The sequence below is a fragment of the Anomalospiza imberbis genome, chromosome Z (assembly GCF_031753505.1).
Source record: "Anomalospiza imberbis isolate Cuckoo-Finch-1a 21T00152 chromosome Z, ASM3175350v1, whole genome shotgun sequence".
In the NCBI taxonomy this organism is placed as follows: Eukaryota; Metazoa; Chordata; class Aves; order Passeriformes; family Viduidae; genus Anomalospiza; species Anomalospiza imberbis.
In genome coordinates this window covers 48,195,654-48,219,738 of record NC_089721.1, presented here as the reverse complement: position 1 = coordinate 48,219,738, position 24,085 = coordinate 48,195,654, and the positions used below count along the sequence as shown (strand labels likewise).

At 38.7% G+C, this 24,085-nt stretch overlaps 2 protein-coding genes and 1 long non-coding RNA gene across 4 annotated transcripts in view; 1 reads left to right on the top strand and 2 right to left on the bottom strand.

Moving 5' to 3' along the window:
- Nucleotides 1-20,508, bottom strand: part of AP3S1 (adaptor related protein complex 3 subunit sigma 1) — a 28,585-nt gene extending 8,077 nt beyond the window's left edge. For both annotated transcript variants that reach the window (XM_068177073.1, XM_068177074.1), the window contains exons 1-5: nt 20,351-20,508; nt 18,632-18,723; nt 15,902-16,013; nt 7,550-7,621; nt 2,368-2,475 (exon numbers count right to left, since the gene is read on the bottom strand). In XM_068177073.1, the coding sequence (XP_068033174.1) occupies nt 2,368-2,475; nt 7,550-7,621; nt 15,902-16,013; nt 18,632-18,723; nt 20,351-20,419 (453 nt within the window). In that variant the 5' untranslated portion in view covers nt 20,420-20,508. The remainder of the gene's footprint in view (nt 1-2,367; nt 2,476-7,549; nt 7,622-15,901; nt 16,014-18,631; nt 18,724-20,350) is intronic.
- Nucleotides 3,154-7,544, bottom strand: LOC137465208 (uncharacterized). Its single transcript, XR_010994595.1, has 2 exons — nt 7,428-7,544; nt 3,154-7,292 (listed from the first exon to the last, which is right to left on the bottom strand). It is a non-coding gene; the product is annotated as an uncharacterized lncRNA (long non-coding RNA).
- A 203-nt stretch (nt 20,509-20,711) lies between the features above and the next one.
- ATG12 (autophagy related 12) lies at nt 20,712-23,512 on the top strand. The gene is made up of 4 exons (XM_068176505.1): nt 20,712-20,933; nt 21,073-21,209; nt 22,669-22,731; nt 23,084-23,512. The coding sequence occupies exons 1-4, from the start codon at nt 20,762-20,764 to the stop codon at nt 23,141-23,143; spliced, it is 432 nt and encodes a 143-aa protein (XP_068032606.1). The 5' UTR covers nt 20,712-20,761; the 3' UTR covers nt 23,144-23,512.
- Nucleotides 23,513-24,085: the final 573 nt, after the last annotated feature.

The window sequence follows — 24,085 nt, the reverse complement described above, 5'->3', positions numbered from 1 at the left end:
CAATAAAAACTTAAGTATTTCTGAAAATGTAACCCAGTTACAGCTTTATTAGTTTCATCATTTCAGCTATAAAAGAAAAGGCAATTTAACCTTAAAATAGCTGCTTTGTAAATGCAAGAGGTATGATGGTGGTCTAAGAGCCAAAGGGACTAAAGCAACAGTGCTGTGGGGCACAGGCGGCACTCCTCTAAACTATGGACTACATCAATACTAATTTCTAAATTTTATTTTTTTTTAATTAACGAAAACAAAGAAGATTCACTAGTTTTGATTTCTTAGTGACCAGCATTCAAAATTTATAAAGTTATTACTTATTTTGATTCACATGGAGTTGCTTGTGTCTTGAAAATATGTGTTCAGGAAAGACATACTTGAAGATTTAAAATCTTGATCAAAAATACAAAAGCAAAAGAAATAGCAATCAGGAATTTTTGGGGGATATACATAAAACAAATTATTAATGATCTAAAGAAATAATTATCAGGTATTGTGATGTATCTCAGCATTACAGTAACCGTTAAATTTGAAAAGAAATAGTCACTGAACTAAGGAAAATGAAAGTATTTGTGGTGAGCAGATTATGTAATGTTCTGCTTCATCCCAGTCACCAAGTGTTTTAATTTATCACTGCTACTTCTTTACCTTCTATAATTCATTGCTGAATGTAAAGGAACAAGTTCCTCTTGCTTTGTATATACTTCAAGTCATATGTGTTTTTTTTTCAGATCATCTACAGTCTACTTTTATACTAAAAGCTCTTAAAAGAAGGAATGACTTGTGGATGAATAATGGAAGACAGCAAGTATTGCAGCTGGCTGCATTGAATCGATGTGTTTCAGAAAACTAGTCAAGAGATTGGTCTATAGTTGATTTAGGAACAGAATTTACAGAATAAAATGCTTTCAGATAGAAGCAATATGTACCTAATACATGGTAGAACACAGCTGCTGAGCAAGTTCAGCTTTTGGGAACACAGCTACTTTTTTATCAAATAAGGAAAAATGTATGTATACAGAAGTTATTCAAATATATTAAATAATTATGAGAATAACTCCAAATATTAATCTCTGTGATCACTGTTTCATTCTGAGTGTGAGAAAAATATTAAAATGAACACTTTGGATATGCTCAAAATCTACTACAGAATCCTTTCAGATGCATATTGCTATGTACTGCGTCATATCATACCTAGCTTTTTCTTGTTTTTCACATGTTGTTGTCCTGTTCTTGGATATAGTTTGGAAGTTGTGCAAAACAAATTATTAAATGTATTAAAAAAACTTCAGGTGGCACAGCTTGAGACTGCAGAATCAGAAGAACAGTATACATTGTACCACAAAAAAAAGCTGAAAAATTAATTTTTCTCTTTACTGCACTTCAGTTAGAACTAAGAAGTTCTCGGGGTCCTCTCCTAAAATGCCATTTAGTTCATATATATGCCACCTCGAAGATTTCAGTCTGCTCAGCTGACCTCCACTTTAGAAAGTCTTCAATACAAGCAAAGGCTTGTTTAGAAACTTGGATATTACTGCTTTGGTGAATTCCTCTCTGGAATTACTCTCATCATTTAGAATCCAGCACAGACTTAGCAAAGATATATTAGCAGCATTTTGGCTTACAAGGCACATATGGTGACATTAATGAGACAGTAATATTCTGTATCAAAGATAAAGTAATTCTAAGATCCTTTCTTAATCCAAATGTCTTTCCTAAACACAAATTAAACAATTGTTGAATTGAAAAAGTATTCCCAAAACTCTTGTGTGATACCTCACTCAGCCCATTATGGACAAATACCAAATACAATTTTCTCACTCACTGAAGACCAAAGGTTCAGATTATCAAAATTGTGGAATTCATATTTACTTTGAAGTGTCTAAAACTGGGCTTTAAAGTCTACCTAGTCCACTTCAGTCCAATTTATTTCCTTGTGTTGCAGTATTACTGCTGCTATTTATTTCAGATGTTTAGAAACATACTATCACACAGGAATATGTAGTCTTTGAAGACACACTTTGTTTCTTTACCTAATTTCATTTAAGTGCTGAAGTCACTAGTTCAGCATAACAAGTAGGCTGGAACTAGAAGGTTTTCTACAACAGAAACATAAAGAACTACAGAAGTATCTTAATAGCAATGGTGCACAATGCAATTAGATACAAAAAGCAAAATCTAACCTGCAGCAACTAAGCAGTTTATTACTTCTGCTGAAAGGCACAATACCCTGAGATACACTGCAAATTTTTGGCACTATAAGCAGGCAGTTTACACTATTTAGTTTTCTATTAAGGACAAAGAGCATTATATAGCATGCATTTACTACAAATCTGTTTTTAGTTTAGAAACTACACAGTGCATCCCTCTTACCTCAGATTTCTCCAGTTTATTTTGAGCATCAATCTGAGTGACAATTTCATTCATATTGGTCTCCAAAACCATTCCACCCATAACCATTTCAGCCAATATATTATGGACCTAAAGGAGACCAAAAGAGAATTTAAAAATGCAAAATATTCTATATACAATCTGGAAAAATAGTCTACGTACCTCAATACAGGGAAACGTATTCTGTAAGTCACTTAATTAATGTCAGCACTTAATCTAAAGCCAGTTGGAAACAAAGCTCATCATTTCATGTCCATTCCTCCAATATCCTTGTTCACAGCTCTATTACAAACTCATCTGCTATACCACTTATCAACACTAAGAAACTTCCACACTCTTTCTTTGTTCCCATTTTCTATCCCATTATTAGAGTTTGAGTTAGCATCAACAGCCGTAACACCTCTAGGAAGCAGGTCCTACAAGACTAAACAAATTGCTCACTAGTAGATGTGTAAACACTCCTCTGGGCTACAGCTGAGAAGGAAGAGACTCTGATGTTCACCCATCACGGATCCTAAGATTTGACTCAGAAGTAGAACTGACATTCCTGAGACACCTGATAGATATGGAGTCTTCAGTATCTACAGCTAAGATTCACAGCTAGGACTCAAACTGCAAGAGCACATAAACCAGCTGGGGACATTACTGAAATGGGTATGTTTGAATATCTCTCTTCCCCGCAGTCCTGACTTGAGGATGAAAGCCTTGGTTCATGAATCACTACTTCAGAGTCTGTATTCAAACCGTATTAAAGACATGGTTTGGGTCTTCTTTTTTAAAAGGCATCCTTCTGCACACTTACTTGTAAAAATCCAGGCTTACCATGTAATGCATAATATTTTAATCCTATAGTAGTATTTAAATCTGAAGACAAGGAGTATTTTTCTACTTTTCAGAAAAACACATGTAAAATCTCATTTCTCAAAAGCATAATTCTAACTACTATTTTGGACATTCTCCCAATTTCCCAATGGATCAAGGATAGAAGTAAATCTCTAAATCAAATAACCTGGAGGTAGTACATCAAAAACCAACACAGATCTTGGTTTTGTACCATACCTAAAAAACAAGTTTTAATTTGTTTCCCTGATAAATTTTAAGTGTATTTCTGAACAAACTTATGATTAATGTATCTAGAGAGGCTGAAAACAGCTCCTCTTCAGGCCCCTTTGGGCTCTTCCAAAACATTTCTTTCTATATACTTTTTACTCCTTTGCCTCTAGTCTCTAGAATATTTAACTTCTTCCTCAATGCAAACCACCCTATACCTTCGGTCATGCTTCTTACCTTTCTCTGCATTTTTCCTACTTTCAGAGTGCAATAGTGAAGTCTAACACACAGTATTTAAAAATGTTTAAAGCATAGATGGCTTTAAAGAAGCTTGACTATTTTGTCTTGCCCCACTTTTCTTCTAAAGGGACAGCTTTCTAAATAACAACAATTAATTAATTTTATTTGCTAATCTCCATGTGAAAGGAAATCACAGCTTGGACTAATAAAGTTACATAACTATCATAATCCATTGACTCCCTCCTCTTAAATGTACGTTTGCTCATATGCAAGCAGCAGCAAGATAAAAATAAAGAGTAACCGTTTTTTCTTTTCAAATTAAAATTCATTGCAAATACATATTAAATGCACAAATACACATTATTGTATATATCTTTTCTTATTTAAAAAAATCACTATTTTTGCTAAGAAACAACAACAACAAAAACATCTTAAATAAAAATGCATTAAGTGGAAATGAAGTGCAAAAGAGATTTCAATATTGTATTCAAAATAGTATTTAAGTGAAAGACTGAAGGCACAACAAACAGACATCTTATATTCCAAAAGGGATCTGACTGTTGAGAACATCAACTTTTTAAAATCAGAAACTGCTGTTTTGTAATAAAAATGCTGAAGTGTTTTTACAAAAATCAAGTGTGCTTCTTATTTATGTCTGATGCACTCTCTAAAAGCATGAATGCATATTATAAAGAAGAAGGAACTTATGAAGAAAAAACTCTCTCAGGAAAATTTGGCAAATTTTCTTGTCTTCAAGAAATTTTCTTGTCTTCAAGAAATTTGATTCTGGATGGTTCACTCATCTGGTTAGATAATAAACTCTTGCAAGAGATCACAATACTCCCAAAGATATTTCAATAGGTGCCAAAAACTAGTGAAAAAAACGAAGTATTCCCTCACATCCCTAGCAGAATGTCTTCTATTATTTTATTTGCATATTAGCTTTCAGTGATGCCTTTTTCATCAGAAAGCATTAGGCTCTTGGACTCAGTGTGGGAATCAGTGCAGGACTGAAATAAACCTGCCCCTCCTCCTAACAAGACATGTGAAAATTTCTTGCTCCAGCTATAGCAAGTTTTTTGTCTGCTTGTAATACAGATGAAGAGAAGTTAAATTCTCTCCTGTATGAACTACATTCCTCAACACACCAAGTCCTCATCTGCTACAGCACATTAGAAATGCTCATTCCCACCCATATTCCATTTTCCAAATGAATTTATCATACTCTATCAATATTCTTGAATAAGCATCTGTCTTGGCTCCAAGTTACTCTAAGTCACTGCTGAGTCCTGTACAATTATAAACAACTGATGAGCATAAATATTTCCTTACAGAAATACCACATAAAATGTTACTAAGGAGGCAACAGTAGTTGAGATTACACAGTTTAACTGTTCTACATGCCACATCATCTTTTGACAAGAAAAAGTGTTGGTTTAGGCAGCTTTCACAAGAGAATTGAAGGAAAGCAACCTCCCACAGCTCCATCAAAAACTGAAGACACAGAATAACTCTAATTCAAATAACTTGGCAAATCCTCACTTTTTTCAATATCAGACGACTCAAAATACAAATATTTTAAAGATTTCACCCCAAACAGCACCCACACATAAGTAAGACTGTCTAGATCAAACAGCAGCAGCTGCTATTTCTCCCTTTTTCACACTTGAAATATATTAACAAGAAAGAGAAAGTTAATGCATTAATTCTGAAGGCTCAGTGCATTATGCTTCTTGACAAGTTGACTGTATCAACAGTTTAAAGACAATTTAACACTCTACTTTAATTTTCACAGATACATCTTCCTGTTTTGTTCTCTGACCTCTAAGAATACTGATGAACTTAAACTGGACGAGGGGAAAAAAGGAAGAATGGAAATGACATCAAATTAGTCACAGTTTCCCAACTAATGCTACTGTACAGTTGGTGGCAGCCTTGCCTTACTACAGAAGTTCATGTCTCTATATTGAATTATTCTGTTCATTTACGTTCAAATTAAAAATCACTGTACTGGTTACAGGTTCAGAGTTTTTTTACTCAAGGTTTCACCAGCCTTTACTGTGAAAACGTATTATTTTTACTAAAGTATCTAACCAGTATTTAGGGTTCCCATTTTCCTCAGAGTTTGTAAATTCTGGTCTAAATATTTAACGGGATTCTTAGGCAGGTTTTTAGATTTTTAGTAAATCAAACAAAACAGTTAAATTCTAGTGTCGATTTGATATGTCATTTTCAAGAAGAAATATCATCTTACAGCCAATACAAAGTAAAATACTCTTCAAGAAATTTAACATTTTGAAGCCCCTAAGTTCTCTACATATTATCAGAAATATTTTGTCTGTGAAGTTATGTTATTCAATATTCTTTAATGAAACATGCTACAGAGCAACAGCCTGGAGTACATCTCAGCCAGAGATCAAACTCTTTCCCACAAAATGACTGCAGTAATTTTGTCCTTTAAGTTAAGAAGCCAATAAATAAACACTCAAACTATTTTGTACTTTAATCAGTCATTTGGAAATATCCAACAAGTTCCAGTAATGGAAATTACTAGAAAACCTAATGACTTTTCATGACTTAAGTATTGGTTAAACACTCACTCTAGGTAATCTGCATTTCACTGTCTGGTAAACGTGCAAGTATTTCTTCCAAAAGAACTTCCTGATTTTGAAACAAACTGAGTCAGTTTGAAACATTTCTTTCAGACACCTAACTTGGTATTATTTTCAGTCTGCTTTTTCTATCTTATTTTCCTTTGACATCTTTTGCTGTTGATGCAGAAAGATTTTCACAGATGGGGAAAGGCAACTGCACAGAAAGCATCAGTAGATACAAAATAAAACTGAAGGAATAAATTCTGTATATTAAATTCTCAGCATTTTGGGTATTACACCAAGAAATGCCAAAGTCCTTTTAAATGAAAGGTGACTATACTAAGAACATTTTTGTAAACTAGATTAGTAAGTACAACACTTGTTTCTTATAGCTCGGAATATTCAAACAACATTGTTTCTAAATGTTTGAAAAAAGACAAAGTCCATTTGAGATTTTAAACAGAAAGATCCACACACCATTTAAATTACATTATCATAGCATATGAAATGCACCTTCCAATCCTAATTGGAAAACACTTTAACAATTTCAGTTCTGAGTTATATAAAATGAAGCTATAAACAAAATCGAACACATTATTTCCTGAAGTTCTTCCTACTCTAAGAATATTCAGATGTCATAGATTTTACAATTTTATGTGCAATATTATTATGCAAATCTCCTGTATTTCTTTATTGTTTCTCAGAAAGGCATGTTCCATTGCAGCTTCGAGGAATAAAAATAGTATTTTAGCAGAAACAGTCTAGATTTCACCGATAATTAACTAAATCAAGGAATCAGTAAGGTTGTAATAGACCTCCAAGATTCTCAAGTCCAACCTTTGACCAAACATCATAACATCGATTAAGCCATAGCACTAAGTGCCATGTCCACTTGTTTCTTGAACACTTCTAGTTATGGTGTCTCCATCACTTCCTTAGGCAGTCTGCCTCAGTTTCTGACAACTCTTTCAGGGAAGAGGTATTTCAGCTTGAGGCCATCTCCTCTTGTCTGTCCACAGTTACCTGGGAGAAGAGACCAACCCTCATCTGTTACAACCTCCCTTCAGGTGGTTGCGGAGGGCAGCGTGGATCCCCCGAGCCGCCTCCTCTCCAGCCTGAACACCCCGTGTTCCCTCAACCACACCTCACAAGACTTACTCTCTGGACCTTTCACCAGCTTTGTTACTCTTCTCTGGAAAGTAAAGCAGAGTTTAATAACAAGTATCAGCAGAATCAAACATTTTACTTGGTAAAAATATTACAGGATGTCATCACAGTACCTTGTCTACATGGAAGATTAAATCCAGCTCACAGACATTTTCAAAACATTTGTCTAGTGTTTCCACAAATACCTGCAAAGAGGGAAAAAAAGCACCAAATGTCAATCTAACAAAAACTCTACAGTTCCATTAGGTGTGAGGTTTGAGAAAAGCAAATACAGAAATCAAACACTGGGTCAGATCTTAAGGCATTAAAGGCATCTAAAGAAATTATGTTGTTAACATTTATGTCAAAAGTATGCTATCTATGTAGAGGGCAAAAATATATTCACAAGTAAACTTAGGTTAAAACTCTGTATAAAGTCACACTGTTTTTAAAAACAGATACATCTTGAAAAACCAGTAACATAACCTACACTGTAATTTTCTCAGCTGTAATTCAAAGTGCTCCTTCCCATTTCATTAGAACTCAATTATGAAGCAAAGAAAACCAGCTTTTCCCATTACTATTTTTAATAATTACTACATTGCAGGTATCTCCTACTTAACCAGACTGCTAAAACTTTGCTGTTAACTGTCAGCATCACTCCTTCCAGCAGCAGTACAGTACAGACCCACTGAATCTAGGATGAAAAAGTCATCTGTTTTAATGTCACACCTCCCGATCCTGTCAGGTATATTACCATATCAATTTAGAAAAGTTTACAGCAGTTTACACACAGGCAAAAAAACCCTTTCTGAATCCAGAATATAAAAGCATAAAAATCCAAGCAGCTGCTGCACTCTAGCCACTGATGATCCCTGCCAGATACAGCCTGTACATCACCTTGATCTGGGTATTTCTGTAACAGATTCCTTGGCATTTATGTTTGTACTTTGGTACACCAACAGCACCTGGTCCCCAGTTAGTCCAGATAATGAATTATGATTGTACTTGCAGTCCTGAAGCTCCTGAATGCCAGTCACCATGTGCTTGGGGTTAGTGCTGTCAGAGACCCCAGTCTTAGAGAGGTGTATGCACAGCTCCCTTTGTCCAAGGGATAACTCCTACGAACATAGGTTATGTCAAGAGCTCTCTAAGTCAAATGTAAACTTGAGCTTAGGGTCTTCAAAGTTAAAACTAATTTCTGTAAAAATTTATTGATCTTTTATTAATGGCAAGAAAATAAACTGCAACTTGTTAAAAAATGTAATCAGTTTTGTATGTTTCGAGGCCATTTTGTCACAATGTGTATTCAATATTATTTATTAAGCTGCCACTGTATGCAATTTTTTATTCAATTCTTAAATCAAACATCCTAAAGAAGCAATATGGAAGACAAACACCTCATTTTCATTCTCTGTTCCACATGATTTATTCAGTATTTGAGAGGCCCCAGATTTTAAAATGCCAGGCCCAAAAAAATAGGAATGAGAAACCATATTCTGACAGAGATCACAGAATTGTTTAAGTTGGAAACCTAAAGATGAATGAGTCCAGCAGGTAAGCTAGCACTGCCAAGTCCAGCTCTAATCCAAGTCCCTGAGTGCCACATCTAGATGCCTTTAAAACACTAGCCATGGTGACTCCACCACTCCCCTGGGCAGCCCATTCCAATGTCCGATAACCCTAAACCTCCCTTGGCACAGACTGAGGCTGTTTCCACTTGTCCTATTTCTTTCTTCTTGGGAGAAGAGATTGAAGCATCTCTATAACCTCCTTTCACATAGTTGTATAGAAAGATAAGGTCCCCCCAGTCCTTCTTTTCTCCAGGTTAAACACCCCCAGCTCTCTCAGCCATGTCTCCCTGTAAGACTTGTGCTCCAGTCCCTTCACTGGCTCCACTGCCTTTCTCTGGTCTTGCTCCACCCCCTCAGTGTCATTCTAGTACGGTGGAGCCCAAAATTGGACACAGGATTTGAGGCATGGCTTTGCCAATGCCCAGTACAGAAGGACAGTCATTGGTCTCACTATTGCCGATCTAAGCCAAGCTGCCATTGGCCTTCCTGGCTGCCTGGGCACAGCTGGCTCATGTTCAGATGCTGTCAACAAGCACCCCCAGGCTCTTTTCCACTGGGCAGCTTTCCAGCTACTCTGCCCCACCCTGGAAGACAGCAGGGACTGTTGACCCAAGGGCAGGACCTGGCATTTGGCCCTGTCAAACCTCTACGACTGACCTCGGCCCATCGCTCCAGCCTGTCTGAATCCCTCCAGCAGATCAACACTCCCACCCAGAACAAAGCCACCTGCAAAATGACTGAGGGAACACTCAAAGCCCTCATCCAGATAATTAATAAAGATATTAAAGAGGCCTGGCCCCAACACTCAGCTCTGGGAAATACCACTGCTGACGAATCACCACCTGGACGTAACACCATTCACCTCCACTCTTTGTGGATAGAAGTCCTGCTTCTACAGACATGTATTTATATCTACTGACCCAGAGAAACAGATCTGCTTGACATCACCCATTCCCAACTGTCTACTCTCATTATCAACAAAGATTACTTTTACATCTTAATCACTGGTCTTCAGATCCTGCCCACACTGTAAGAGAGAGGACAATCACACCCTGCCCTTGCTATTACTACTACTACTAAAGTCTTTAAAACTTTGAAATCAAACTACAAATTAACTAATGATCCATGCATTTTTAGACTATTCCTTAACACCAAAAATACAAATCTGTCACCTAAACTAGGAACACAGAGCATATTCAGAGGTAGACTCAGGACAGTAAGGTTCAGTGACAAGTTAACTAAGAAAATGAATATGCTTCTGTTAAATTATACTAAGGCTAAGCAAATCAGGGATTTTTTCTTCAAGCAGTTGTTAATTCATTGTGATAATAACAGTCTTCTATAAAGAAGGGAAGTGAGCAAACAAAAAAACTTGTATGTTAAGCAGAAAAAACTACACATTTGACAACATGTGCAGCAAAACAAATCACCCAAGATGTTCTCTTACTTTCCTTGCACCTCAGGAGAATGCAGTTACAAGAACAGTGCTGTTTGATATTAGCTGCAAGAAGAAGATTGGAAACAGTGTAAATGCAACCTCTGTCCAACGGTTTTAGTTACAAGAGCTAAGAGTTTGACATTATTCCACATATAGTCACCGACTTTGCACATGATTCACACACTCTTTGACATCTGTCTAGTTCCTTGGAAAACAAAGGAACCCATTAAAGACAAAGGCAACTCTAGAACCCTAAAAACACCTCCCCACCACATCTGTTTAGTAGCAAGCATGCAGGCTCACACATCAACAACACTAAAGTTTAACTTTTGTGACATTCTTCCAGTAAATAAAGCTTCTATAGCAACACTTGATTCTTTGTTAGACCAGTTACTTTTAAACCTTTACCTATTACACAGAAACCCCACCACACTAAATAAACTCACAAATCTCTGCTTACAATGCATGACCAAATGTGCAACAAACATTTTTTAATCTAAGGGAAATCAGCTGGCACTGACTATTCCTTCACAGAGATTTTTCACTGACCAAGGATTTCTCATGGAAACTTTGGAAATTTCCCCCATCTTCCATTCATGACAGTGAGTTCACTCAGAATAATGCCAGAAATGACAAGGTCTACATTGATTATAAATGGTCTTTTAAAACACTGGTCTGCAAAGTAAAATAGATTTTTTACACTAACATTTCTTGGACTATTTTAAGATGTCTGCAATAACTGAAATGGTAAATAAAATCAGAGTCACTTTAATCTGAATTTTAGTTGAGTCAAATGAATTGCATGCTGTGCCAAGCAGTGCTAAAATTTAAGTACTTCAGTAATCACTTCAAATGCTGCAGATCTGTAGATCAATACCAGAAGAGAAAACACATCAATTGTTTTTAGACATACACACCCTTCACACACATCAGTTCAGATGTACCATGTGACATTACTGGAAGAGTAACATAAATAAAAGAGTGAAATAGCAGGAAAATAAGGATGCATGCACAATTAATTACTAGCTCCCCCTTGTGCTTCGTTTTTGAAATTATAATCTTTTACGGTAAAAAGAAAAAACATGCACATCTCCATGTAAGTAAACAGAAAGCATGAAAAAAAATGGAAAACTGCTACATCTTCCTTTTGTAAGAAACATGCTTTAATAAAGACAGATACACACTGGGAGTGTAAATTATGTTAACAAAATATGACATTTTTATTGAATATATGCAAGCCTGAGGCTCCCTCTACTCAGCCATATGTCAAAACAAAACATCACCTTTTCAATGAAAGGTTTATTTTTAAAATAAGCAAATAAGACAAAAATTGAGTAAATCATACATTAGTAGGAAGATTACAAGGGCAGCAGAAAATTCAGAACACTTAATCAATTAAACATAATGAAGCCTAGATAATGTTCTAACAAAAGCAGGTACAGAAGATGAGATAAAAACAACAGGAGTAACTTCTATCAAGAATATCCCATTCTTCCTTACCTAAACAGCAATGGTAAACCTGAGGATAGAAGTAATTCAATCTGCCCTTGGAGAGTTCTCATCCCAGTCATATGCCTCTCTGGATTTGATTTAATTAGCATAAAAGCATCTCTGGTTAAGATCCTTTATCCTTATGAACTAAGAAAAAAATCTTACATAAACTGCACTGCACGTTCCACATGCCTCTCACTGAACATCATTACCTTTAAAGGCTCCATTGAATTTCCCATGGAAGACTGAGCTCACAGACTCTGCTGATTGCTGACTCATTATGTCTTCAAAGTACAGCTATGTGCCAAGACACTCACAAATTCTTGGAGCTGACATAGGCTCTTAGGTCCATAACTTAGTTAAGGTACCACTGTAAACACCCCTCACTTTTTCCTTATGGCAGTCTACAGCTAGTTGTGTTTTCACACATTTTCCTCCCATGCACTAAAGCCTTACACTTCACAGGCTAACACAAAGATGCTAAAAGAGCATGACAGAATTCACAGAATCCAAAAGACTGCAAAACCTAAGCATAGCACAGATGCTGACCTATCTCCCAATCCAAGTAAGCAAATTTAATAAAAAGAAACTTGTGTTTATATTTAGGAAAAAAAAAAGGAAGAAAATGGTGAAAAAATAATAAAGTGAATTTGCCTTTCGAATGAAGAAATCCAAGTTGAAGATACTATTAAACTCAAGGCAGAGTCTATGATTTGTAATGCATACAACATATTCATTAAGTCTGAGTCAAGATTTACCTGTGAAACAGCTCTGACCTAATGGGGGCATAAGTGGCATTCACAAAAGTATCTTAAGTACCGCAACAAAAACTTTCTGCTGAAAAGAACTGCAGACTGCCATACATAATCTAATCTCCTATGCATTTATTCAGTTTACATGACAGAAACCTCCCAAGTGCTATATTGAGTTCTAGGTCCCTTTCACCAGTTTACTTTCCCTCATAAACTGGTCCCTTACAGATCTACTTACTTAGACAATTCATTATATGCATGACTCATAACAAAGCCCAGATGTCTTACTCTTTACCTGTGTTATCTCTGAACTACAGTAAACAAAGATGTATAAAAATGGTTCAACACTTTCAGGAAGAAACAAAGCTTATTTGCTCAATTCAATATCTGTGTCTATATCCTGTTAGTCTACACTGCATGTGGGATTGACAAGTAATAAGAAACATTCTGAGGGCCCTCTTTCAGTAAAAGATACATTCAATTCTGATTGCTACTGCTAAGAGGATTAAACAGATCGTTCTTCTGAGCCAGTCTAGAAATTAAAAATATTTAACTGATCTCAATACTCTTAATATTTAATATTTCTCTAATACTCTATACTATAATCAAATGGTTTCCAATGCAAATTTGGAATCCACAACAGCTGTAGGTACTGCGGTGAGACTGTATGATTTATAAACAAAATAGAAAAACAAGCTATTTCTACAGATGGAAAGAGCATTTTTATTACTTCAGTTTCCTTTAAGAAATTATGTTGACATATAATTAAACTCTGGGGCATTTTGGAAACAATGTGAAATACAAAGACTAGGAGATCAAAATCTATTGAAGCATTTTTGGTACAAGAAGCAAAACATTTTAAAGAAAAGTTTAAATTCTCTAATTCAAAAAGTTTGAGGACCATATAATTATGGGTAGTAGTAAGCTCAAGCAATTTGCTTCAACACATAAACCCCATGAATGTACAATTTAGGTTGCATTGTCTATGTATGAATATGCTTCTTTTCTCTGCTCATAACTATTTTGTCACTTCCAAGAACACACATTATGCAACAGACAATTAAGCAAGCCCATACAACAAACTGCTATGAACAGGTACAGCCATTGTGTACCTTATTCGTTAACACTGCACTGTTCGGATATTGCAGATTGTTCTATGACCAAAGACGACCAAAGAATCCAGAAGGGAGTTTCCTTCCCTGCTACCCACACAGGCACTCTTCTGGATCTATTGTCTGGAACAGCAACACTGGAGCAGGTGCTCTGAACAGTAGGAGGTGTCTGTGAGAAGCTCTGCAGCTTCAAGAAAGGTCCGCAGGGAATTGTGAGGCTTTAGAGACGCACAGTGAAATAACCAACTGATACAGTCCCATGTCTCAGGACAGATTTTACTTATGTAATAAATCAATTTTCTTGATGTGCAAGTTTTTGAAAGGCTTAACAGTAAGTTATATTTACTGTTTTATACACACACACACACACACACACACATATATATATACACGCATATACGTATATATATACAAAAGAAAGATCCATTTTATGCAATGACATAAATCACTTCCTGGTGTGAAACTGTTTTTTGCCACATCTGAGTTCACTAACAATCATCGATGAAATTGTTTATTTTCAAGTTTTAAGTTGAAAAAATCACTGATTTAATCAGAGGCCTCTTGACTTAGGAGCGTTCATATTACCAGACATGGTATTTGTTACTAGGTTGATAATGGACATATTTAGCAGTTTAAATACTGGCCACAGCACCAATACAAGCCTGCCTGAGTTTAAGAAGCATTTGAACAATGCTTTAAGGTACATGGTGTGATTCTTGGGGTATCCTGGGCAATGCCAGAGTTGAACTCAATGGTCCCAATGGGTCCTTGAGTTGGAAGGAAACTGTACCTGGAAGCCTTGCAGAAGACATTCTGTTGAGGTGTCAGTGATCTTGAACAGACCACGTCTGCTCTACTAGGCTGAGCATGCCAGATCTTCTTAATATAATCTATAACTTATGATGTCCTTGGCAAAAATGAACTTTTTGCCAAGGACATCCTAAGTTATAAGTATAAGTAGGAAGGGAATGTACTGATTCTAAGAGACTGTTGCATGTTTAGGGGTTAGTCATCCACATAACACAACCTGAATAGACAGAGACCTGTGCTGTGCTGCAGAAATTCCTTGGCTAAGGGATAAACTCAGCCAGCTCACTGTAACAGAGGATCCTGCAGGCAGCTGCCACACAGTACCAGTGAGCAGGCCACCTGCATGGCCTCATCATGGCCTCAAACTGCAGAAAGAAGTTCTCCTAAAATATCCTTCAGCAAGAGATGTTTTCCTTTGAGGAAATTATATAATAGCTCAAAGATTCAAAAGAGGAAAAGCTTCTCTCCATAGAAAGGATCTGCTCTGCCCCACACACTGCAGGAAAACCCAGCTGGGCTCCACTGGGGGCCACATGAAGGTGACATGCCCAGAACCTGAAGGGCTGTATGATTTACCATCTACGCTCATCTTCTCTCTGTGTTGTTTTAAGCAGTTATCTTATTAAACCATTTGTGCTGTTGAGCCTTTCTTACGGAAATACAGAAAGAACCTAGCCTTATGGATCATCCTTCTCCCAACCAATCCTAACCCTACCCATTCCAATTCCCCTGGTGCAGAACACATACCTAGGGGAGCATGTGCCCTCCTTTTCTAAGGCATACCTGTCAAAAAGCTCATAAGCTACAAAGAAAGTTTAATCCAAAGATGTTTTGGATATATTTATGCATTATACATTTATAGTGAATATATATATGCATGTATGTGTGTGTTGAGTCTGAATATATATTAATATAGATAAATATACATACACATACAGAGCATTGCCTATCAAAGTTCTCATAATCTACACTTGTATAGCAAATGTTTGAACTGTGCCATTTTTACCTGCAGCCAAAAAAGGTCCTGAAAAGCTAAAACAAAAAATAGTTTGTGTTCAGGAGGCTCCCAACAGTTTCCTTATGTTCCTGTCAACTTGGACTACGACTTTCTCAAAGACAGCCCAGAAAACTGTAAACAATCTGAAAATAATACGCAGCACTTCTTGGTACATTCACGGTATAAAAGCAACCTTTCAAATACTACCAAAAAAAGACAAGCAAAATATTTAAGTTCTAAGCTACTTCAGAGTTAGTTATTAAGAATAAAAAAAAAAATTTCAAAACCCACAAAGCAGCAAAAAGAACTTACTTGTATGAGGTCTAAAATACCAAGCTCACTTTCTGAGGAATCCACACAGAAGACAAAATACAAGGTGGCATAGTGTCGGTAAATTAGTTTGTTATCAGATCCACCTATTAATCTAAAGAGGAAGTAAAACAAGGAAAGCTTAGTTAGCATCTCAGGATAAGCTTAGCAAATCCTCACAGTTATTTCAATTAACAGGAGGCCTATTATTAACAGCTGGACCTCTCCCAAATCCAACTACATTGCAACTTTTGTTTTGTAATGTAATTCCAATGGAAGACTAAATAACAAGACAGACCAATTTACATTTACCACACAAGCAGTTATTGTTATCCATATGGATAAAAATGACATCAACTTGTGCACCTTTTTATGAAAATCAATTCAAACAGACCACAAAAAAGTAGGCATTAAATGTACTTCCATTCCACACTGCAGGCAGGCACTGCACAGGGATTAATCTGCTTTACAGATTAACAGTGTATGCCTATGAATCCTTCCCTGACCTTCACAGAAGAGCATCAAGAGAAAAAAAAAAACAAAAAAAACAACAACAGTAATGAAGACTGGCATTTTGATTACCAAAAAAAAAAAAAGCCTTAAATTAGGTTTATGATCCATTTAATAACCAAAATCACGTAGCACTTGCACTACAAAACGTTTGATATCTTGAGAAGTCGGATCATACTTCAAGCAATAGTTCTTGATGCAATGTTACAGCCACAGAAGCAATTATATTTTTATGGACTCACTAATCATCATGGCACTGAATGAGAAGAGGTCTAAAGAGGTATGTTCTTCCACTCTTCTGCTATGGCCTTCCAAAAAAAGGCACATAAAACACAGGAGATCTACATCAGATCACTGACATTTGCTCTGAGCTGTAAGAGGCTCACTCCTAGAGAAATAAAAGTATGTTTTAGGCTGAACCTACATGGCCATGACTATCATGATTTTTCCTTAATTCTGTACCAAAACTGAATCACCTATTTGGTGCAATGTTACACACCCCTTTAGTTTCTGTCATTATCACAGGGAGAGAACACACGGATTAAAAAAAAATCTTTTAGGTCACTTTTGTTTAAGCACATTGCCCTGCATTAATGCTTGGCAGAGAGCAAGGATGGGGGTCGGGAAGGGGAAACCTTTGTTTCTGAAAATCAGGAATTACATTTATGTATCAGACAACACTATTACAAACAAATAGGACAGTGGAAAGACCTAGCAACTGAAGTTTCTTCTTTTGTCATCTATTTACCCAATTCTTTCAAATACTTCATACTTGAAGTACACATAGTTCTACACATAAACTGCTGAGGCCTTTGGGTAAACTGTAAACTATGAAGTGAACTCTGTCCTTAAAGAAAAAAATACTGAAAAAAATATTGAAATGGTAACCCTGTAATTGCGCAGTAGGAGGAAAGCCAGAATTCTGTTCTGTCTCAGTTTATTCTTGTTAAGCAGCTGTGATTTTTAAAAAGCTCCAAATGTCTTCTGCCTTTCATTTACAGAATTCAAGCCAGAATGTTTCCAACTTGAGATCATCTCCAAGAACCTGATGCTAGAATCACCAGTTAAGTAGTTGAAAAAGAATAATTTAAATTTTAAAAACAGTATATAAAAAAATCAGGAATCATTTGAGCAAGAAAAAAGACATCCTAGCTGATATGGTACAGCTAAGCATTTAACTGACTCTGCACAGAGAAAATCTAGGTGTTAGCAGACCAATGTTCAGTAACCAGAAATTCCCATAAATATAGTATTTAACAAAGTATGCCAATCTCTGTCACTGACTGGAGATCATGAACTTATTCCACCAGTTCTGATCCCTTCTTCTAGAAGGGATTGCATCAAAATCAGGTAATTTTTATCTATTTACTCTCAATGGCTAATAAATACTTCAAAATAGAACACATCTCAATTTCAGAATTTCTTCAGCTAAAGCAAGATGACTTTCAAAAACAATGAAGATGATTCAAAAGAGATTTTTTTTTGTGTCTTACAGAGACAGAACATATAAGCCTCAATTTCCTTCTATCTTGCTTTTCCTTTATTAATAAAATATCTTGGTTGGAACTGTACTAGTTAGCACATTTAAAACCATTTTTTTTTATTCCTAGTTTATAAAGCAAGCCCAAATCCTGATAAAAAGGCCGCACAATCCTACTATCAAAGGCTGTCTACTCAAATTTTAGGAGTTCAAGCCAAAGAACAGTTCCAAAGTATTTAATTTTCTAGAGATTTAGCTCATTTGGTCAGAGCATGGTCCTAAAAACACCAAGGTTAGGCTGTGGATTCCTGTACAGGTCGTTCACTTCAGACACCTTGTGGGTCCCTTCAGAATATTCTGTGATTCTGTGAGTCAGTGGGTATGGCAAATGCCAATGCCTCTTAAAATGTGACCAGAAATCTTTAAATTGATTATAGCAAAAAAGTATCTGCCCATTCCGTCCCCATCTTTGTATCTGAAACAACCATGGCACTAGGTAGGGCACTGTGATCATTACAGCACTGAGGAAAAAAAAATTATTGCCAAAGACATTTTGGTATATATAGCTATGCTTCAATTAGTAAAGAATATGCACACTTGCTGCAAAATTATATAATTCCTTGTGTATCAACAAATTTCAAGTGACATGACAGTTACATTACAACATGAAAAGTTGTACTGCAATCAGAAATAAAAATACTTGAAAGTCAGTATTTGGCATTTATTTCAAACTTGATACTTACAGTCCTCCTTCTAGAAAATTACAGACATTTTCATCACGTTTCGATACTAAATGGAAAGTTTCTCTGATAATTTGTTGCTGCGTATCTTCACTCTATAAAAGAAAATACACTTTGCTAAAAAGGATTGACAAGGAACAGCACAAAAGACTGTAAAACACAAAGTATATCAGCGCTCTCAAACTATCTACTTCTGAATCCTTAAATCTGACAGTTAACAAGATATGTATTGTTTGTGTCATTTCAACACAAAAAGCCTGGCTCTTTCGAAACTTAATTTTTAACTTTGAAATTATGGCCACGGATCTATATTCTGAAAGATGAAATGAAGACACATATTTTGCCATAAATTATTATTTTTCTACCTAACTACAAAATATTATTAACTTCATTTTATGCAGTTTCTGTTCTCATATATATCAGCTAAAAAAGTTAGACCCATGTTTAGTATTATGAACGAAATACCTCCTTCATGGATCTGACCAAATTAATCTCTCTAGAAAGCAGGAGATGCATGCCTTCATAGAAAAAAGCTGAGATCTGCCTCCAGTACCAGTTCAATTGACACTAAAGAATGCATAAGCTTCAAAAGGTCCACAAACAAATCTACATTATTGAAATCACACATAACAATACAATCTATGATTGCACCTGTATCTGTACACCAGGAAGTTTCTTAGTTTGCTATTCACATTTTCAAAACTTCAAAGCATTCTGTTTATACAAACATATTACCCTACTTTAAGCATTGAGAGTTTGTTGAAAGACCAGTTAAGAAACTAATCAGAACGGCTTTACAAGAAATATCTGGTATCCTCCGGCCATTTATTCATCTCCTCTCCCTTCTACTTCCGTCACACATAAGAAGGACCTATACCAGTTACAGTCCTTTAATTCAAAACCTGACCGTGCAAACCCAAGTGTCACAGTCATCATTTCTGCTCTAAGGTGTGCAAGTAAGATACATCCCTTCCAATGAACTATGAGTTCTCTAATAACCAGGACCGCAAGAAAGGGGCCACAAATCCAAGTAACTGCACTGCTAGAAAACGAGTTGTTTGCTTTAAGAGATACCAACTGTTTTCTTGTATTTTAATGCCCAAGCAGACCTCAGTATATTTGCTAGGAAATACAGCACGCTCAAAACATTATCTTAAAATCTCTTATCCTTTAACTAAATCACGAGTTTCCACTGCATCTTCTTTGCATTCAGACTGAGCGTTTGTGCTGCATTTTCAGAGCTGCCTGCCTTCCACCACGTAAAAGAATGCTCTTTTCTAGTTCGTTACTTTGTTCACGTCAACTGCAATTTCATAACACACTGAGACTTTCCAAAAGGAAAGGTTCTGTTTAAGAGCTCATCTCCCCGGCTCTGTCAGCCCTGCCGTAACAGAGACAGGCAGCACCGCGCCGGACAGCAGAGCTCAGAGCGGCGCTTCCACACGGCAGCTCGGAGAGCCAAGCCTGCCGCTGGAGGAGACTCCCTCCCGCCCTCTCGCTTCACCTCCGGAGCTCCTAAAAGGCAGCTCCCAGCGAAAACAGCACCGGCTTTCTCCGAAGCCTCACGTACGCGGCCTCAGCACCGTCCCTTTCCCCACGGCGCTGCACTGGGCCCGGCGCAGCCGGCAGGGCCGGGCCGGGCCGGGGGGCCTCGCGTACAACCCCGCCGCCCGGCCATCGCACGGCTCCCGCCCGCCCCGCCGAGCCGCGGCCCGCCCGTACATAGCGCTGGTAGAACTTGGAGAGCCGCGGCTTGCCGTGGTTGTTGAAGATGAGGATGGCTTTGATCATGGTGGGCCGGCGGCGGGGGCCGGCGGCGGGGGCCGGCCGACCTGTGCTGTGTCCCCCTCCCCTCCTCTCCTCTTCCCCCCGTTCTTCTCTTCTCGTCCCTCCCTCTCCCGCTCCCTCCCTCTGCCCACCCCGTCCCGCTCTCGGGCCGGCGGCGGCAGGGCGCGCGCACCACGTGACCGGCGGGGCGCGGCCGCTGCCGGCGCGACGGCTCGCGCCGCACGTGACATTCCTGGCGTGTCACGTGACGGGAAGGCGGAATCCCACGAGGGACAAAACACCTCGCGGAGCAGAGGCCGCCCCTCGCGTGGCGTCACTTCCCGCCGCCCGCGCAGCAGCGGCATCATGGCGGAGCCCGAGGAGCAGCCGCCTCCCGCCGCGGCGCAGAGCGGCGGCCGGAGCGACGGCGGGGAGGAGGCCCCGGAGGGCGGGGCCGCGGCGGGGCCCGCCGAACCAGGGCCGCCCCCGGCCGGGTCGCCGGGTACCGAGGAGCCCGCGGGCGACGCGAGAAAGAAAAGTAATGGGGCGGGAGGCCTCCGCGGGGGCGGGCGAGCGCGGTGACGGGCAGGCGTGGCGGCCAATGGGCGACGCGGGCGGGCGGTGCGGGCCAATGAGCGGCGGGGGGCGGGCCCGCTGTGACGCGGCGCTCCCTGCAGTTGATGTGCTGCTGAAGGCCGTGGGCGACACCCCCATCATGAGGACCAAGAAGTGGGCGGTGGAGCGGACCCGGACCATCCAAGGCCTCGTGGACTTCATCAAGAAGTTCCTCAAGCTGATGGCCTCCGAACAGCTGGTACGTGCGGGCACCGGGCGGGGGCTGAGCGCGCAGGGCCCACGTTATCAAACCCTGCGAAGACACTGTTGGAATCCAGGCTACAGCTGCCTGCAGGAAACTTGGAGTAGGAGCACCGAGAAGGCTGTTCCAAGTAGACCCCAGGATGTAATATTGAGCAAGCTGTAGCAGCACGGTGTGGATGTGCTCAGCACTGACCTTTGGTCTTTTTGCAGCGTCTGTATTTCTTGGTATCTGCCAGGCAGAGCTGTGTGCACGCTGGGCAGCCATGTGTCCCAGGGAAACATTGCTAGGCACCGTGTACCTGGTGGAACTGGGTATAGAGACTGAGTATTTGAAAAGCAGTCCAGGGTTTTTGGGATCAGCTTTCTGAATCTGAGTGTCTGTTTCCTTGAGAACTCACATCTAAAACAGTTTAGCTACTGTCATAGAACTGATTTTGCTTTTAAAATGGGGAGATGGGAAGTGCGTGTCCTTGGGCAGCACATTGCCAGTGTTATTTATGAGTTTCTTCCTGTGGAAGTGACTTGCCAAAGTGGCCTCATGATAACACTAGAAGACCTGGAAATACAGTTGCGCTGATTTTGTTGCTCTGCACTGAGCTCTCACTAGAGTCCAAAGTTTTTATTTAAGATACACAGTTAAAGCTAGACTCATTAAAGTAGTCTACTAAAGTGTAGCTGAATTCATTCTGTTCTTGGTTTGGAGGATCTTATTTAAGTATATAGGCATAAATGCACTGGCCTTCTGATTCACCTGGAAATCATGAGGGATCTGCTTTTCTCTGGTTTAATATCTCAAAGAAGAATGATAAGGACATTCTCAGTAGTTTGATTCAGTAACTATCATCTCATTATCTCAGGACAAAAAAACCCAGGAGCATGTAGCCTTTTGTGTGGCTGAAGCCTAAGGCTATATTTGAAGAACAAAGCCCTAGAAATTTTATATCTTTTATTTGGAAATAGCACATGATAGCCTGGTGCCCACTGCTGCCTCACATCGCAGATCTCAAGGCCCTCTTTGTCACTGAGGATTAGCTCCTATAGAGGTAAATGTATTTTTTGGAGCAGGAAGTGAGAAGGGTGACTTGAAAATAGAACAGGGTGTTTCTAATTTCTGTGATGGCCGTTTTAATTGAGCAGATCTGGAATAGCGTGAGTGGTTTGGGTTGAAATAAGAGCAAGAGCTAAACCACTCTGTGCAGCTGTATGGGAAAGTAGTGGGTCAGCTTGCAGGAAAAGGAAGTCAACATACTTACTTTGGCTTGGTCTGGCTGGCCAGACAGAGGGGACTCCTCATGGTCCTGTTGCTCCTCCACGCTGAAGTGAAGATAGTAACTGGTCATATTCTGTTATATGCTTAAAGATTATAACAGAACTTCTAACTGCAGAATGATTCTTCTGTGTTCCCAGTAGGATCATTGTGTGATCTCTATCTCATCTCTCTCATTTTCTTGCAGTTCATATATGTAAACCAGTCTTTTGCTCCATCTCCAGACCAAGAAGTGGGGACCCTCTATGAGGTAACTTTCATCCTAAATATCCTTTCCAAATGTATTTAGCAGGATTTCTCAGCACACCTTGGGCACTTGAAATCTCTCACTGCCCTAGCAGTAATAGCTTGCATTTAATGTAGAGTCTTTGATATTCACAGATCTGTGTGAATGGGATCCAAAGAGATGTGACTTCATGCACTCTCTGGAAATGCATTCCTTTGTGTGCAGTGTGTTTTCATGCCTCTCATTGTAATGGGGAGCTTTCTCATGACAATATTCCATGACGTGTTTATCTGATGGGAGGACTTTTCGTTTTGCTTCGTGCATATGCTAGTCCATGAATAATTGTAACAGCTCTTGTTTTTTGTTTTTCTTGCAGTGTTTTGGAAGTGATGGCAAGCTTGTACTGCATTACTGCAAAACTCAGGCATGGGGATGAATGACTGGCCACACAGTTGTTCAGGTTTTCTCTTCAAAAATGGAGAAAGGACTAACTTAAGCTCAAGCTGTAAAAACACTGAAAGAGGGATTTTTGCATTTCTGCCTATGAACATATGATGCAGGTGAATAGCATAAGCAAAGAGCTGGTTAGGCTATACGATCACATGGCTCTTTTTCTGATCTGGGGTACAGAAAAAACACCTGCACCTGCCATGTAGAGTAGAGCCAGTATTCTTGCTGCTGACTACTTAATTGCTGTATCTGAAGGCAAACTATTTCAGTTATCTGCGGGACTGACTGGACAGCTGTGTCCATATGCTGTACTGAAGATAAGAGAAGCTTTCTATTAAAAATAATGTCTGTTGTACATGTAGCCTGGGATTCAGTGTACTTCTGACTTGTACATCCGTGGTGTACATCCTGTTCTTTGTGAAGTCTTCATCTTGAATGTGCATTATATCATATCATTTGAAAATAGTATTTTGATTTTGTTTTCTTGTAGTACATAGGAATTGTTATCTAGTCTAATTACTCCACCCTTTGCCTTCATCGTGTTGGTAATTTGAGTACCTGATTTATAATGGCACAGCATCATTAGAGGTCTCACAATACTTCCCTCCTGCACAAATTTTGTAATGCTTTGTTGAAGGCTCAGCACTTCAGCAGTTTTCAAGGCGTTTCTTCTTACGCTGTTTAATGAGTTTCATCTTTAGCTGAATGATGCAACTAGCTGTTGCATCTAGAGCTCATGAAGAAGTAGATATGAGCTGCTAAAAGCTCTATATATTCTCTTTTTGACTGTTTTGTATTTCACCAGCTGTGTAGTCCACTAAACAGTAAAAGGCAATTTATATTCTTTTGCTAAAGCATAGCAGTGATAATTGACTTGCGTTTTTTTCCATTATGGGGAGGACTTCCTACCTTGACGAGGGTGCTGACA

What these genes read in the sequence shown, in the direction of transcription:
- ATG12 (XM_068176505.1), top strand. Translation starts at nt 20,762, where the DNA reads ATGGCGGAGCCCGAGGAGCAGCCGCCTCCCGCCGCGGCGCAGAGCGGC. An exon ending in GGGCGACGCGAGAAAGAAAA is followed by an intron (nt 20,934 to 21,072) that starts GTAATGGGGCGG and finishes CGCTCCCTGCAG; the next exon opens with TTGATGTGCTGCTGAAGGCC. An exon ending in AAGTGGGGACCCTCTATGAG is followed by an intron (nt 22,732 to 23,083) that starts GTAACTTTCATC and finishes TTTTTCTTGCAG; the next exon opens with TGTTTTGGAAGTGATGGCAA.